Here is a 15,479-nt window from a genome sequence, read left to right on the forward strand (position 1 = left end):
TATATATATATATATATAGACTATGGATTATGTTAAAGTCCAGTACTATTGCGAGGATCCTGGCAAAGAAATATAGACGCTAAGGAAACTAGACATACTAATGTACATTTATGAGAGCAAAAATAATGCTGTATAAATGTTGTTATTGCCAGGCGTGGTGGCGCATGCCCATAATCCCAACACTTGGGAGGCTGAGGCAGGAGGATCACTGCAAGTTCGAGACCAGCCTGGGCTACAAAGTGAGCTCAAGCACAGCCTGAACTGCACCGCGAGACTCTGTCTCAAAAAGACAAAAAAAAAAAGAAAAAGAAAGAAAGTTGTTATTATTTCTCAGTTTGCATAAAGCTAGAAATACATGTCATTTAACCTTTTTCGGGGGGGGGGTGCTATGGATAAAACCCAGGATTTCACATATGCTAAACACACATTTACCACTGAGCCACACTCCCAACACATTCTAGTTTTTTATGATATTCTTTTGCAAGCTTTCAGATTATTCTTTTAAAGCTTACTATATGTAGTAAAAAATTTCATGAATTATGCATTACTTAACAAAAACACTAGAATTTATGTGTTAAAGATCTCTAAAAGGCAAAACTACATTTTAGTATCACCTAACCAAAAGACATCCATCCCTGAACATTTTATCTTAAACATCACAACCCATCCTACCCACCATCCACTCTTTTCCATTGTACCTTCTTGCATTATTTATTTTTATCACTATCAAAACATGATGTATTTGTTTGTTCCCCCCACTAAATCCTAAGGCACCTGAGAACAGGGATTCAGGGATTTCTGTGGTTTGCTCACTGTTATCCTCAGTATCTAGAATAGTAACTAGTCTGTATCTTCACAGGCCTGAAATTCTAGAAATTAAGTCACCGAAAATTATGCGTAAGTATTAAAATAAGTGAAGCAATTTCTAAAACATTCTATTGCTGAAGAAAATTTTAAGTCTGCTAAGCATACCTACCATGAAAAACATGTATTATATGAAAGACTAACCATCTAGCCAGACTAAAGTTAAAGTACTGCTGTAGCTTGTATGTAGATATCCTCTAGAGCCTCATGAGCTCATCACTAGGGTTTTTCAGAAGTGGCTAGATTCAGGGTGTGTGAATACAGATTAAGAGTGTGATAACTAAATTAGTCCAGTGATTGGTTGAACACAGTTCTAAGCATAGATAATGGGAAGGCCCACCCTGGGTATGGGTGGTCCCAACCAATAAGCATGTAGCCTGAATGGGATAAAAGGGAAAGGAAGGCTTGCTGCTGTGCTTCTTGCTGCTTCTTACATGCTATGCCATGAACTGTTCTCCTCTACACCCTGCCATGCTAACCTGCCTTGGAGCCAGCCTACTATGGACTGAAACCTCTATAAACTGTCAGCTAAAATAAACATCTGCTCCTTTAACTTGTGGGTGTCCGGCAATGTGCCTCAGTGACAAGCAAAGAAACTAATATATCTATGCTGGACAAATGTCATAAAGGTGAAAATCCTGCTTTAAGGATGATCTCAAAGCAGAGAAGTTACATATATTGAAAGTGTTAATTCTTAAATCCTATATATCTATCCTATTAAAGCAATATATAGAACACAGATGCAGATTAAAGTCAACAACAACAAATTTCCCTGGGGATGGGAGTGGTATGTTTATATTCAAATGCAAGATGGGACAGCTACCTCCACTCAAGGGAATTGCTTTAAATTGCCACACTGTCTCAAAATACATTGCTTTAAAAATTGCCCTCAGTTTGAAGGGAGGGGAGTGAAATAGGGGAAAAAAAAAAAAGCAAGATCATGTACAGTTACAAATTCCCTATGATGAATGTTATATCATTGTGTACATCTAAAATGTACCAATAAAATAAAAAATTTTTAAAATTGGCCTCATGCAAAGGAAAATTTGGATTTCATCATAATAGAAAATTTACAATAAAGTTAAATAAGGGCCTCAGCAAACTGATAACATAACAGGAAACAAACTATTTCTAAGAGGTCTTTTTACTAGGAGATTCAACAGAATGAAATCATAAATTTGATTCATCTAGTAATAAATACACCATTTATTTTGTAGATTTTTAAAGTATGAAAAAAGACAGTGAAAGAATTTTTTTCACAAAAATCCATCACCCAAGAGTGGAGGAGAGACTGTAAGGGCCAAAAAACTTGAGACATGAAAACCTTTAAAGCTATTGTAACAACTCACATACGCACTGGGTAAAGGGACTGAAGTGGAAGTTGGTATGGAAAAAAAAATTTTAAAGAAAATCAAATGAGGATTTCACAAAGCATAAAAATTTTTTATAATAAGTGGTTAACTTCATCTTTTTCCCAAATACAGAATTTTAAAAAATATTTTTTCGGATTTCTTAAAATAAGACACAGACCATGGTATTCTCTCAGTATTTTAATATTCAAACATGAAGAAAATACCTAAAAGGCACACTTGAAAGTTTTCAAATTATATCAAAGGACAGTTTATTTTCTGCGGGAAACGAAAATTGTTAAGTTTCACTTTATTGTTTTCCAGTTAAAAAAATGGATAAACTTTCTCCAAGTCCTTTTAGAGAAGTAGCCTAAAAACACTAAAAAATAAGCAGGCAAACAAAAATATTACTTCTATTTCATGGTATTTTCTCTTATGAACAACTAAATTTCTATATTAAACAGAGACAAAAAACTTGTAACTACCAAACGTGCAGGAGAATATACATCTCAAGTATCAGGAAACTAGATTTCACCTTTTTTGCATATGCTCTTGGATATACTTCCTGTTATCTTACCTTCCCTGTATCACCATATTTAAGTATATTTTTTCCCTCAAGTACTCCCTACAAAGTTGAAAAATCTTATCTAAGATCAGAGAGTTCACGAATGACCAGTATTTTTAAAAAATAAAATACTCTACATACTCTGAAGAGGAAGATCTAAAGAGAAAAAGGATCAGAAAATCAGTGGAACTTTTTAAAAAATGTAATCATAGTAAGGAACAGTATACCTGTCCTGCTTTAAATTACCTGCTAAAAAAGATGAGTTTTTAGAAAAAATCTGTATAGTGTCTAATAGTACAAAGACCAAAATAACAACAGAAAGCTCATCCATCTTCTACCTCAAGCCAAATCCAAATTTCTCAAACTTATTCATTTCAAAGGCAGTAAATATGTAAATATACATTCGTTCAAAACAACTTGCTGCCGGGAGTGGTGGCGCACACCTATAATCCCAGCACTCAGGAGACTGAGGCAGAAGGATCATTGTGAGTTTGAGGCCAGTCTGGGCTACAAAGTGAGTTCAAGACTAGCCTGAACTGTATAGTAAGACCCTGTCTCAAAAAGACAAAAAAAAATTTGTTTTACCATTTAACTCTGCCTTTAAACCCAAGCTAATGTTAACAAATTACTATTTGTTTAAAGAAACCCAATTAGTTAATTAATTCTGTATATCTGAATATATCTTAATTTGATATATATATCATTAAGCTTCAAAATTAACCAAAAATATATTTTTCTACTGATCTCCAAATACAATTATTTACAAACATGAAGACTTAATTGTCAACAACAAAATCAATCCTTAAAACTAACAGCTCAGGACAATCAGATCAAAAAAGAGTTCCATCAGATCAAAGATTATGATATGCATGTATGAAAATGTCATAATGAAACCCATATACTATGGGTGTACAATAATAATAATAAATGTGCAATCATAAACTTTAAAAATAAAAATTTAAAAAGGCTTTACGAATTTTGATAAACTCTTCAAGTTATAGCTACTGATATTTTTTATGATATATGTTACCAAGTGTGTATTTCCAATACTACCTCTACCTGAGATTTAACAATACTAGTTTAATGATACAAAGAAAAAAAGCAACTTACTTGGCCATAAAACTATATCTGGAATTCGCTGAAATATTCCTTCCCTGAGCAAAAATATCTCATGAAGACAATGACCTGTTTTGTGGTTTGAAAAAAGAAAAATGCAAAAACTTAGAGAAAATGTTTTTAATTAAAAGTAAATATAATATAATGTGAAATAGCTTACCATGAGCTCTAAATACTCGATCATCTGCCTCTTGTGAATATGAAATATTGGTTTCTTTAAGTTCACGAAGAAAATCTTCATTTACAATAGAAGGAGGTGTATCACTAGGATTTAAGGATGCCTAAAAAATAAAAGTAGTTTCTTTGCTTTATTTCTAGAATATAAATTTTGAATACCCCTGTTAAGGAAAATGACTGTATGATATAGATTTCTTTTTTACATTCAAAGACAGAAACAGGAAAATATCAAGTAATGCACACAAGTCAACTTTGTGACAGTAGCAAATTACAGAATATAAAAGATCTGGTTAATCATATCCTATAACATAAGTTATAGAGGCCCTGTGCTTTCTCTTTGCTTCTATGGTCCACGCTGTCATTATTTTGCAATCAAAACTGCAATCAAGAATGGGTAAGATAGCAAAGTCTCAAATTTTCAATTTTAGATTAAGAAGACTGGGGAAAAAACCTACCTGTGATTTGCATTACCTACTTTTTTACCTGTAGATAAATTTTACCATTTCTTATTCTTCAATAGCCATTTTAAAATGATTAATACCAAGTTTTATATTAAGTCATAAAACTTTTTTATAGGCTTTAAAACTTATGAACTTCATACTTAATTTCATCTAACAGCTATCTGGAAATCTAAATTTCAAAGTTAAAACCATGTGACACTGGGCTGACTCAACTTCTATCAGCCTTGATTTCCTCACTGTTAAATGAAATTATCATCACCAAATATGAATGGCTACTATAAGGAAAGTAGGTGATATACGCTATTGTGTGTGTCTGTGTATGTGTATGTGTATGTGTACGTGTATGAAAAAGTACCTAAAAGCATCTTTCACAAAAAAAGCTATGGTACAGTATCTGGGAAAAGAAAGAAGTATATATAAGAAAAAATATATGATATTTCTATAAGAGCTTAGATTCTTACTGAGGTACTATATTCATTCATATAATAAACATTTATTGAGTGCTTGCTATACTATAAACTAGGTACTAAGGATACAGGAATGAGTCAAACAGAAAAAAAGAAATCTTGACCTCATAGAAATATCCTGTAGTAGAAGGAAATGACCAAAAGAACTCCAACAAAGTGTACAATTAATATCTTAAATTATAAAAAAAAATGAAAAGGACTCAAAAGCTAATACTAGTGAAAACTGTGACTACACTGTATCGATTATATTAATGTCAAAAAGTTATCATAAATAGATGAAAGAGAAAAAGAATTCACAAGATGATAAAAGACAAGAAAAGTTGTAAGAATTTACTTTAAGGGGACAGGAATTAGTTACTTAGTTTTATTTTCTTAATAGGCTAAGGTAACTATACATTTAAAAGAAAATCTACAAGTATTCTTTGACTATCAATCCCTCCTAGTACCATGTTGGATAGAGTGGAAAATACCATGGAAGACATAGCCGCTGAGCTCATGGAACTTATATGCAGTTTGAGAGACAGTCAGAAAATATTACAAAGAGCAAAACAATAAAAAGGAGAACAATACAAAAAACTAAATATCCCATTGGTATGATACATATACAATTTAGTTTTTAATCCCACTTTCAGAAAAGTGTAGCCATGAAACCCAACTAAAATTCTTTTATCATCCGTATTCTAATCAAATTTTTATTTTTAAATCTTCAAATATTTCAAGTGTTCTAACATAGTAAATGTAGCATTACATTTTTATTTTAAAGTATTCTACATTTATCCTACATTACTGTCAATCTATTATTTTAAAATATTTGCTATCATTTAAATATTTTTTGTAACAAAGTACTCTCACAGATTAATCTGTACTTCACTACTATCCCGTAAGGGGGTAAAACAGTTATTATTCCCACTTCTTAAATTAACATAGCCAAAGATCAAAGATGATTTTAAAAATTATGCCAAATAAATATCATAAAAATTCTGAAATCAGCAAAAGATCTGTAACACTAAAAAACTATACCCAGAAACCTAACAAAACCAACATAAATTAATAGGCTTCATAATAAAAGCCCATGACAACCATATTAGAGCAAACATAACAAATCACAAAGATAAATCTAATTAATTTGGGAAGAAAAACACAGGTAAGCTTGATAGTAATCATTCTTATTTACTTACTTTAGAGGTAGTTTTATGGTCCAGAGTTGTTCCAAAGGTATTTTGGATCCAATCTTTAAGAGTTGGTAAAGCTACACCACTAAGAGGGTACCTAGGGTACAAAAAAGATAAGAATATTAGAAAATAGTATTTTCATTTAAATTTGAAACTTAGATTCTGCTTCCCAAGACCAAGAATTTAAACTAACTGAAATTTAGATTCTGTTTCAATGACCAAGAAGTTCCTATTGATGTAAGCTTCTCAGATGTAACTATAAACTCTGCACAAAAATAAAACAGAACCCAGCTATCTAAAAACAGTATAGACAGACCAAGAGCAGGCAAAAATAGGAGGAATAAGCTGTACTACTTTTAGAAAAAGGAAAAAACATTATGTGAGTTTCCAGTTTTGTTTTTTTTTAAACAGCTGTTAGTCTGAGGCAAAGTCCCAGCTGGTGCCAAAAAAAGGTAATAAAAATACTGAAAACCCAAGTTTTCCTGGCTTAAAAAAACAGGAGAGTGTTTGAAGTCAACAATAGCATCTGGAACGCATCGAAGGAAACCAGACAGTTGGAGAGGGACCGATATCAATTTTATCCAAATGCCTGGCTGACCCTGAATCGTGTGCATAAAGTACTGTACACACATAAAGTACTGGAGTCTTCCAAACAAACTGGCTAAACTTAAAAGAACTGAACAGACAATTCAGCTGCTGGCCACTATAAAGGGACAGAATATTCAGGGTGAGGTCAATCATTAACTGTTTGATTTAAAAAAAGAAAAGCCTCTTCAGAACAATGTAACAATCCCGAGTTTCTACAACATAACAATCACAATATCCAGGATACACTCCAAAATTACTACACATGAATAAACAAGAAAATGGGATCCATAATTCAGAAAAGGGGCATTTAATGACACAAAGATGACCCAAGATAGTGGAAACAGCACACCGAACTTTACAGCAGCTATAATAACTAGGCAAAGGACTAAAGGAAAAAATATTCTTCTGGTGAATGACAGAATAGCAATGTATCTTAAAAAATGAACAAAACAGAAATTCTGTAATTGGAACAGGTTTTTTTTTTGGTATGTCATTTCAGTTTTAATTTGAACTTTGCTAATTACTTATGATATTAAACATCTATTTACATGTTTATTGTCCATTTGGATATTCTCTGTTTTTGTATGCCCACTTAAGGTTTTTCGGTCATTTTTTTTTATAGGGTTATTTTTATTTTCTTCCTGAGGTATCAGAACTGGTCATGTATTTAAAAATCAGCTGTATTACTGAACATTTTTCTTACTCTGTGACTTGCTTTTTTCTTTTCTTATAGGTATCTTTTAGTACCATTTTATGGTTGTTATTTTATTCTTTTAGAGTTAATACTTTTTGTTCGCTGCTTTTTGCTCACCTCAAACTCAGAAAGAATTCTGTGCTAGGAGTTTTATAGTGTTAGTTTCGGGTCTACAATCCATGGAGTAGATCTGTGTACACTGTATATGATAAAGTCAAATTTAATTTTTTTCAAGAAGCAGTTTACGTCCTCCTCATACTGTTTTTAATTTGTTTTGCTGAATGTGTTTCAAGTGGAGAAAGGAAGAGAGACTCCTCCACTTCTTTCTGGTTCCAAAACAACTCAGGTGTGCTGAGGACGTAGCACAGGGGCAGAGCACTTGCCTAAGATAGATGAGGCCAGGGTTCAATCCCTAAGACTTCCAAAAAGAAAGTTTGCAAACGTTTTCTAACAAAAATCAAAGCAGCCTACTGATTTATTCATCACACCCAGGAAACAAACTAGAGTTAGACAAGCAATGATTCGATTCAATTCGGTTTATTATCCTGTCTGTAACAAGGCAGTAACGGCACTTATAACAACACCAAAATGCAAACTGAATACTATTAAGTATTTAGTTTTAGTTATTAAATTGTTTGTATACTTGATATTTAACGTTAGAGCATATAAGTCCCAGGAGGCAAAGATTATCTTCCATTGAAGTGAATATACCAGCTATTATTCAACTTTCCTGATCTCCCTTGCATGCTCTTAGAAGCAGAAGCACCCAGATTCTTCCTCTCTCCCACTGATTCTGACTTGAGTCAAGTTGCAAAAAAACGAAGCCTTCTAAGGAATCCATTCTGGTAAGACTGGCAGAGGCAGAGATCTTCTAATGTCTAAAATTAACAGATAAATTCTCTGGTTCTATTATTGCCTGGATAAAAATCTCTACCAGGACCATCAAATCCTCTGTTCTGAATTCATATTCTCCAAATAATACATGAATTTCAAATTTTGCTGTGATAATAGGGATAGTCCTGAAATAGGAATAATCTAATCATAAAGGAATACACTGAGACTCTATTTTGTAAAGCATTCTCAGAAATATGGTCCATGTGTCAGTTCTCAACAGGCTGATCTCCTCTTGGAGAATTGATAAATCAAGTGCCAGAACATCTAAAATAAGAACTACATTCTGAAACTACTGCACCTATTAAGGTGTAGTTATCTGTAATATTTTCTGTGACTAATCACTCACTACAGTATACTTCTATAAACCAACAGATTACCTAGAGTACTTGACAGAGGACTACAGGCATCTTATGCTTTTAACGATATTGTGCTAAATAAAATACAAGTGATGACCTGTTTCCTTAGAAACAGTAGAAATACTATACCTTCAAAAGATCCTAGGAAAGACAAATAAGCAACTGTCCATAGGAGAGACACCTGGTTTTCTAAGTTCAGAAGATTTATTTTTCTCCAAAAGACTGAAAAATCATGCTTTATACTGGTAAGTGTCTAATGCTTTCCACATTATTCTATTTAAAACATAAAACATTTAAGATTCAGACCACTGGCAAATTTAAGTTTAACCAGAAATCCCTTGCTTCTACCTCAGTTACAAAATTTCTCAACTAAGTCTCTATCTGCATTTTGCCCAGATATTTATAAAGATGGAAAAGAGAACATGCATAATATCTATTTTTCCTACTAAAAACAAATATCAAGGTATATCTTCATACATTAAAATTAGTTTCTAATTATATTCCTGATGTTTTACTCCAGGTAAAAAAATAATACATATCAGTCAGAAAAATGGAACAGTTATATTGCAAGTAAAAGGAAGTAACTTTTAAAAAAAACTTTCCCTGCTGACATTTTAACATAGTAATATACCATACAACTTTTTAAAAATTAACCTAAGCATATTAATGCCCAAAAGATATTAAATCAAAGTGTAATAATAAAAGAGACTCACAACTCATTTGATCCAATTTTTCACTTAGTCTCAATTTTTAATTTCTTTTTTAGAGCCAGTATTCAAGCATGACATATTTATACTAACTGCCCTTTCAAGTTACATAGCCTTTATAATTTTATCAACACATTACTAAAAACATTTCAGAAATGTAAAACTATCAAAAGACATCTTTCTTCATCATTTCTTCCTTCATATATCTCAGAAACTAATTTTTAAAATACTATTTATATTCATAAAGAATCCACACTTAGATGTAAATTACCGCACTTAAATATGAAGCTACTTTCAATAAATCAGATGCATGGAGATTGAGTAGTAAGGTGGCTATAGATCATGCTTGTATCCTGATTCAAATAAATTATCTATAAAAGACATTTGTGAAAGAATTAGCAGAATGTGAATACAGTTTGAACAGTTAGATATTATAAAATGTTCACTATGTTGGAAGTATAATAGCATTATATCATTGGTTGTATTGGATCCTTATTTTTCTTTAAACATACATGTATTTGCAATGATCGTGACAATGCCAGAATTTAAAACATTACAGAAAAAAAGGTATTACAGCAAAATACTGATAATTTTTAAATGAAGGAGTCATATCATTCTCATTATTCTATTTTTATGTTTAAAAAATTTTTATAGAAAGAGAGAAGAAGAAAAGGAATAAACAAACCAGGGTTACCTTTTCCCAGTCAACTCAACTTGGCCCTTTTTATTTAAGAAGAACTTGGAATCATTATATCCCCATCCATTCCATTTCATGACTTCTTGCCTAATGAGAAGAAAATACATAAATAAGACCTATGCTAAAGACTGCAAAACAAGAGTACATTATTGAATATTAACTTTCACAATTATTTAAAAGGCCTTATGCCCACTAATACAATACCATTTGAATACAATCAACACATACTAAAATAGCTACATATTAATAATATTTCTAAATAAAGGATCATTCTGATAAGCCACACATGCATCATAGAGGGCTACAGCCAAGAGGTTTTATACATTTAAAAGAAAAAGATGAAAAAGAAAGATGATATTCTTAAGAGTTCAAATGTTTCATTTTGTACATGTTATTAAGTTTAAATTTCAGGATGTCCCCCTAAAATTTTACAATTAAAACTAAGAATTCGGGGGCTGGGGATTTAGCTCAGTGGCACAGCGCCTGCCTGGCAAGCACAAGGTCGTGAGTTTGATTCCTGGTACCAAAAAAAAAAAAAAACCAAACAACAACAAAAAAAAAACTAAGAATTCACTTGAACAGAAAACAAAATTTTATACACATTAAACAAAAAATCACAGTTGTTAATCTTCTGCTATAATGACAGCCCATTTACAAGGTAGGTTCACGAGTAGTAGAAACATTTAATAAACATTAAAAATCTCAGTGATGGGAAATACTTCAACCTCCATATACCTACCAATCTCTACCTTGATCTGTGTATCACAACAGTTTATACTACACCAATTGTCAGTATTCCAAAATATGTTGTCTTTAACTTCTAAAGTACAAATACTTCATAGTTTTAAAAGTCAATTTCATCAAAATCAGTGCCTCAGTCATTCAATCTTGCACATCACATAGAAACAGAAACGTCGGCACTTGTGCAAACACAGTAAGCGGTCACACTGAAATATGGTGTCAGCTTTTATTACATGTTTTCACATCATACCCTACTGTGATCTTGGCTACCGAAAGAAACTCTGGTGGTAAGTTTTCTCACTACAAATTCAACAATGCAGTTTGTGATGAAAATAACTTGACGAAAACTGTTCTCTATCCTTAAAGTTATTCAATGCATTAAAACTTTAAAATAGCAGGTGCAGTGATACATGCCATCATACCTCACTAGACACCTCAACTCTTAAAAAAAATTCAAAATGAACAAAGATGCACTCATTAGAAAGTGTTCTTCCAATTTTCATAATCCTCAAGGAAGTAAATAATAATTGACAAGTAAATTTATTACAATCATAATTCTTGTTCAAAGGCTTTTCAAACAAGTGGAACATGAACATAAAACAACTGAACCAGATCCAAGTAATTAAATATGTACTAAAATCTCAATCTACATATAAAACTGAGACAAAGAAACTACAATGTTCTTTAAAATTAGAATCCCCAGGGCCTGGGGATTTAGCTCAGAGGCAAAAGCACCTGCCTGGCAAGTGCAAGGTCGTGAGTTCGGTTCCCGGTACCGGAGAAAAACCAAAAAAAAAAAAAAATTAGAATCCCCATACTATAAACGTACAGTCCCATATAAAAACAAACTATTCAAAATATTTCAAGAATAACAATCCAGAGACTAGACTGTGGATGAGTCAGTTATGAACTAATGCCCAGTATTTTGTTCTCATCCCAAAACATTCCTACTGCATAGAAGAGAGAGGTTTTGGAAGCAAACTTTCAGAAAAATCTCTTCAGGAAAATCTCATAACTAATATCACCACTGACACAATCATTTCCATAGACTGTGTGTGTGTGTGTGTGTGTTAGGAAATGAACTCAGGGCCTTTGCACTGAGCTACATACCTAGCTCTTTTTGGTTTTATTTTTTACTTTGAGACAGGGTCTTGCCAAGTTGCTAAAACTTATGATCCTCCTGCCTTAACCTCCCAGAGTGCTAGGACTACAGGAGCACACTGCCATACCCACAAAGATTACACTTCTGAAAAGATTAGATTATCCTCTTCTTTGCTTTTTATCCTGACTAAATGCTCTCACATTTATGAAAAATAATTTACTAATTATATTTCCATAATGATTTACATTAGGATAATGTATATTTTAATAAATCAACAACTTTACTTAATGTTTTTGAATACATCCACAGATTTTTACATGTGAACATATTTTATTAGTGAATATTTTTTTTTGGTTTTTTTCCCCCGGTACCAGGAATCGAATTCACGACCTCGCGCTTGCCAGACAGGCGTTGTGCCACTGAGGTAAATTCCCAGCCCTATTTAGTGAATTTAAACATGCATCATGAGGGTTTTTTAAATTTTATTTTACCAAATAGTAGTTTGGCATTATACAAAATAAATGCAAAACTAACAAAGTAGTCATTCTGCTTTGATATCACAACAACCAAGCACTGGGAAATCGTTTCAGTAGATATTAAATTTGGCATGTGTGCATAACAATGAAGAATATCTTCTTTAAAATTATCCCTAGAATTTGAAAAAATTATTCCTAGATGATTCCAAAGTAAAAAGCTAAATGTGGTCAAAAGGGCACACTCTTAGCACACCATAAGGAAATGAATCAAGATAAGCCAAGTATCTGCTGCCATACACTATGAAAAGAAGAGATTTCAAAGCAAAGAATCTTTGACCTTAAATTTTCAAATTGAGAAGTATCGGAAAGAATTTCCAACTGTTCACGTGTAGGCCAATGCACCTTTTCTTCTTTTTCACTACTATGAGAAAATTCTTCCTTACTGCCACACTTTGGATCTGGAAATTCCTCAGAGGCCCACATCTTAAAGGTTTGGCCCCCAAGCTGTGGTGTTATCAGGAGGGTAATTGGCCCCTTTAAGAGACAGAGCCTAGGGGTGGTCTCAGGCCCCAGGAGATATGTCCTGAAATGGGAATTGTGGTGTCTTCCTTTCTCTTTGTCCCAGGAATGAGACGAATAGTTCAGGCCACCATACAGTCTGCCATGATGTACAGACTAACCACAAACCCAAAGCAACAGGGCCAATCAGTCACGGACTGAAACTTCCAAAACTATGGGCCAAAATAAACCTTTTCCCTTATTGAGTTGATTTGCCTCTCAGGTAGTTATGACAGTAACAGAAAGCTAACACACTTATGATACAGGCCCTACCATATCTATGGCAACTTTAGTAGTCATTCTAGAGGATGAAGGTAGATATGTGAAACATATTTGGGCCCAACACAGCAATAGATGGTTTAGAGTCATATATTAAATTACCCAAAACAAATTTTCTGGTGTCTTCAATTACCTGAGGTATTTTTAGATGAAAATGGGTAAATTTCCTAGACTTCTGATTTTAAAATTTTATACACATGTATCTCTTCAAATTACTTATGCTGTCATAGTTAAACATAACCTTATGATTAAACTAAATCTGAAAATAACTTGCTATATATAACAGTATAGTGAGTACACTGAAGGTCATTGCATTAACATCTTTTGGGGGGAGAGGGGGTGCCGGGGATCAAAACCAGGGGCTCACACACACTAGGCAAGCACTCTACTACGGAGCTTCATTCCCAGCCCCTAGCACTAACATTTTAAAAGTGGAGTAAAGCTTTATACAGTATAGAATTCTAAAGCTGAAAAGATTCTTACCACTCAGTTCAACTACTTTTTCAAATAAAGAAACTGCTCCAGAAAAAACGATGGCTAAAGCAGCTCTGAGCATCCAAGTTTGACTTCATCTCCTGAGAATATCTGAAACCTCACGAAGTCATCCCCCCAGGTAACCAAAACAACTTATGAGACCTTTTTTCACCACATCAGTATTTTCAAAACACGACTGTTATTGTCACTGTGCACCTGACCCCCTAAAAAAATTTTTAAATGAAGGAATTGGCCATGTCAATAGACTAGATGACCTATACCTCCCCTACAGTGTAATGAATTTTGCCATTTAAAATAATCCTAAAGCACTGCAACTGCACCCTAACTATAGGTAAGATTCAAGAAGAAGAATGCAATGCTTAACTACTCCCAGATGTCAATTAATACCCACTAAGATTACACTTCTAGAAAGATTAGATTGTTTTCTTCTTTGCTTTTTTTTCCATGACTAAATGCTCTTCACATTTATGAAATATAATTTACTAATTACATTTCCATGATTTACAGCCATTCCAATTCTTGGAGCTAACTACACCAAATTTAATGTCTTCAAAATACAAGACCCTTCCTACTGCAAAACAAAAAAGGTGACTTGACTTTACACATAAAAAAGCAAAACAAATCATATCATACCTTTACACAATTGATTATGATACCAAATGATGCAAAAGCACTGCATCAGCTTGTATAACAAAAGAAAATGAAGACTTATAAAATAGCATCACACAGACACAAGGTGGCAGTATTCTCCCATGATATATGTGGTGTGCTTCTTTAATTTTTTGTATTTCCCAGAGCTATTTGCATAGTCTTTAAGTTAAATATGTAGATTTATCCTTATAATTACTAAGACTGTTAAGATTCCTTCCTTTAGTTTTACAGTAGGGGACTTCCCTCTTAAGTCTCTTTACAAACAGATTAATCATCAGACTCTACTCCTCTACTAGTAGTGAAGTGCAAGCATCTAGGTACAAATGCAGTTTTTACCATCACTATTTCCAATTACAGTATTTGTCACTAAAAAACAGGAAAAAGAAAAATGATTCACCCTACTTTATTATCAGTTAACAATAAAAAAATTCAGTTAGATAATAACTTTGAAAATAGTTAATAAAATTCTATTTTAAAGAAACTCTGCTACTTAGTTCAGATGACAATTAAATTTTTGTCAGTTTAAAAACATTTTAAAAAGATGATATGATCTAAGAATTTTTGAAAAGTAGAAACAAACGTGAAACCTAAACCTCAGTGGTGGATTTCTAGCTAACCAACCTCAATATCAATTAAGTTCAAATCAATCCCATAGGTAGGGTAGTTCAATATCCAGAAGTTTAAAAAATTCTTAAAACAATTTTTGTGCCAATTAAAATAAATCATATACTTTTTTACCTCAAAACCAGGATAAACTAAAAGAAATCATGAAAGTGAAGGAATAAAAAGTGATGCCAAAGTTATCAAGACTTGATCAATAAAACGTATAGTCTTGAGAAGTTGTGTTACAAAAATATCCTATAAATATTATTCTTACTAGATTCTTTAGTTTAAAAAAATATTTTAAGCTCAGTTTTTATTAAAAATATAAAAGCCCAATTGGAAAGGAAGTGCTTTGCAAATTTTTATTTTAAATTTAATTTAAAATGTAGATGCTTTTTTAAATAGCAAAGATCGTATGTCTAGCCAACAGGTATTACAAATTTCTAAAAACTCAACAAGTAAAACTT

The 15,479-nt window shown here is 32.6% G+C and overlaps 1 protein-coding gene across 1 annotated transcript in view; it reads right to left on the reverse strand.

Annotated features, from left to right (window-relative positions):
* Positions 1 to 15,479, reverse strand: part of Agps (alkylglycerone phosphate synthase) — a 128,100-nt gene that overhangs the window by 93,125 nt on the left and 19,496 nt on the right. The window contains exons 2-5 of the mRNA XM_005373401.2: positions 10,105 to 10,194; positions 6,178 to 6,268; positions 4,055 to 4,175; positions 3,889 to 3,963 (exon numbers count right to left, since the gene is read on the reverse strand). Of these exons, the coding sequence (XP_005373458.1) occupies positions 3,889 to 3,963; positions 4,055 to 4,175; positions 6,178 to 6,268; positions 10,105 to 10,194 (377 nt within the window). The remainder of the gene's footprint in view (positions 1 to 3,888; positions 3,964 to 4,054; positions 4,176 to 6,177; positions 6,269 to 10,104; positions 10,195 to 15,479) is intronic.

The sequence above is a fragment of the Chinchilla lanigera genome, unplaced genomic scaffold (assembly GCF_000276665.1).
Source record: "Chinchilla lanigera isolate Chin_1 unplaced genomic scaffold, ChiLan1.0 scaffold00002, whole genome shotgun sequence".
Taxonomy (NCBI): Eukaryota; Metazoa; Chordata; class Mammalia; order Rodentia; family Chinchillidae; genus Chinchilla; species Chinchilla lanigera.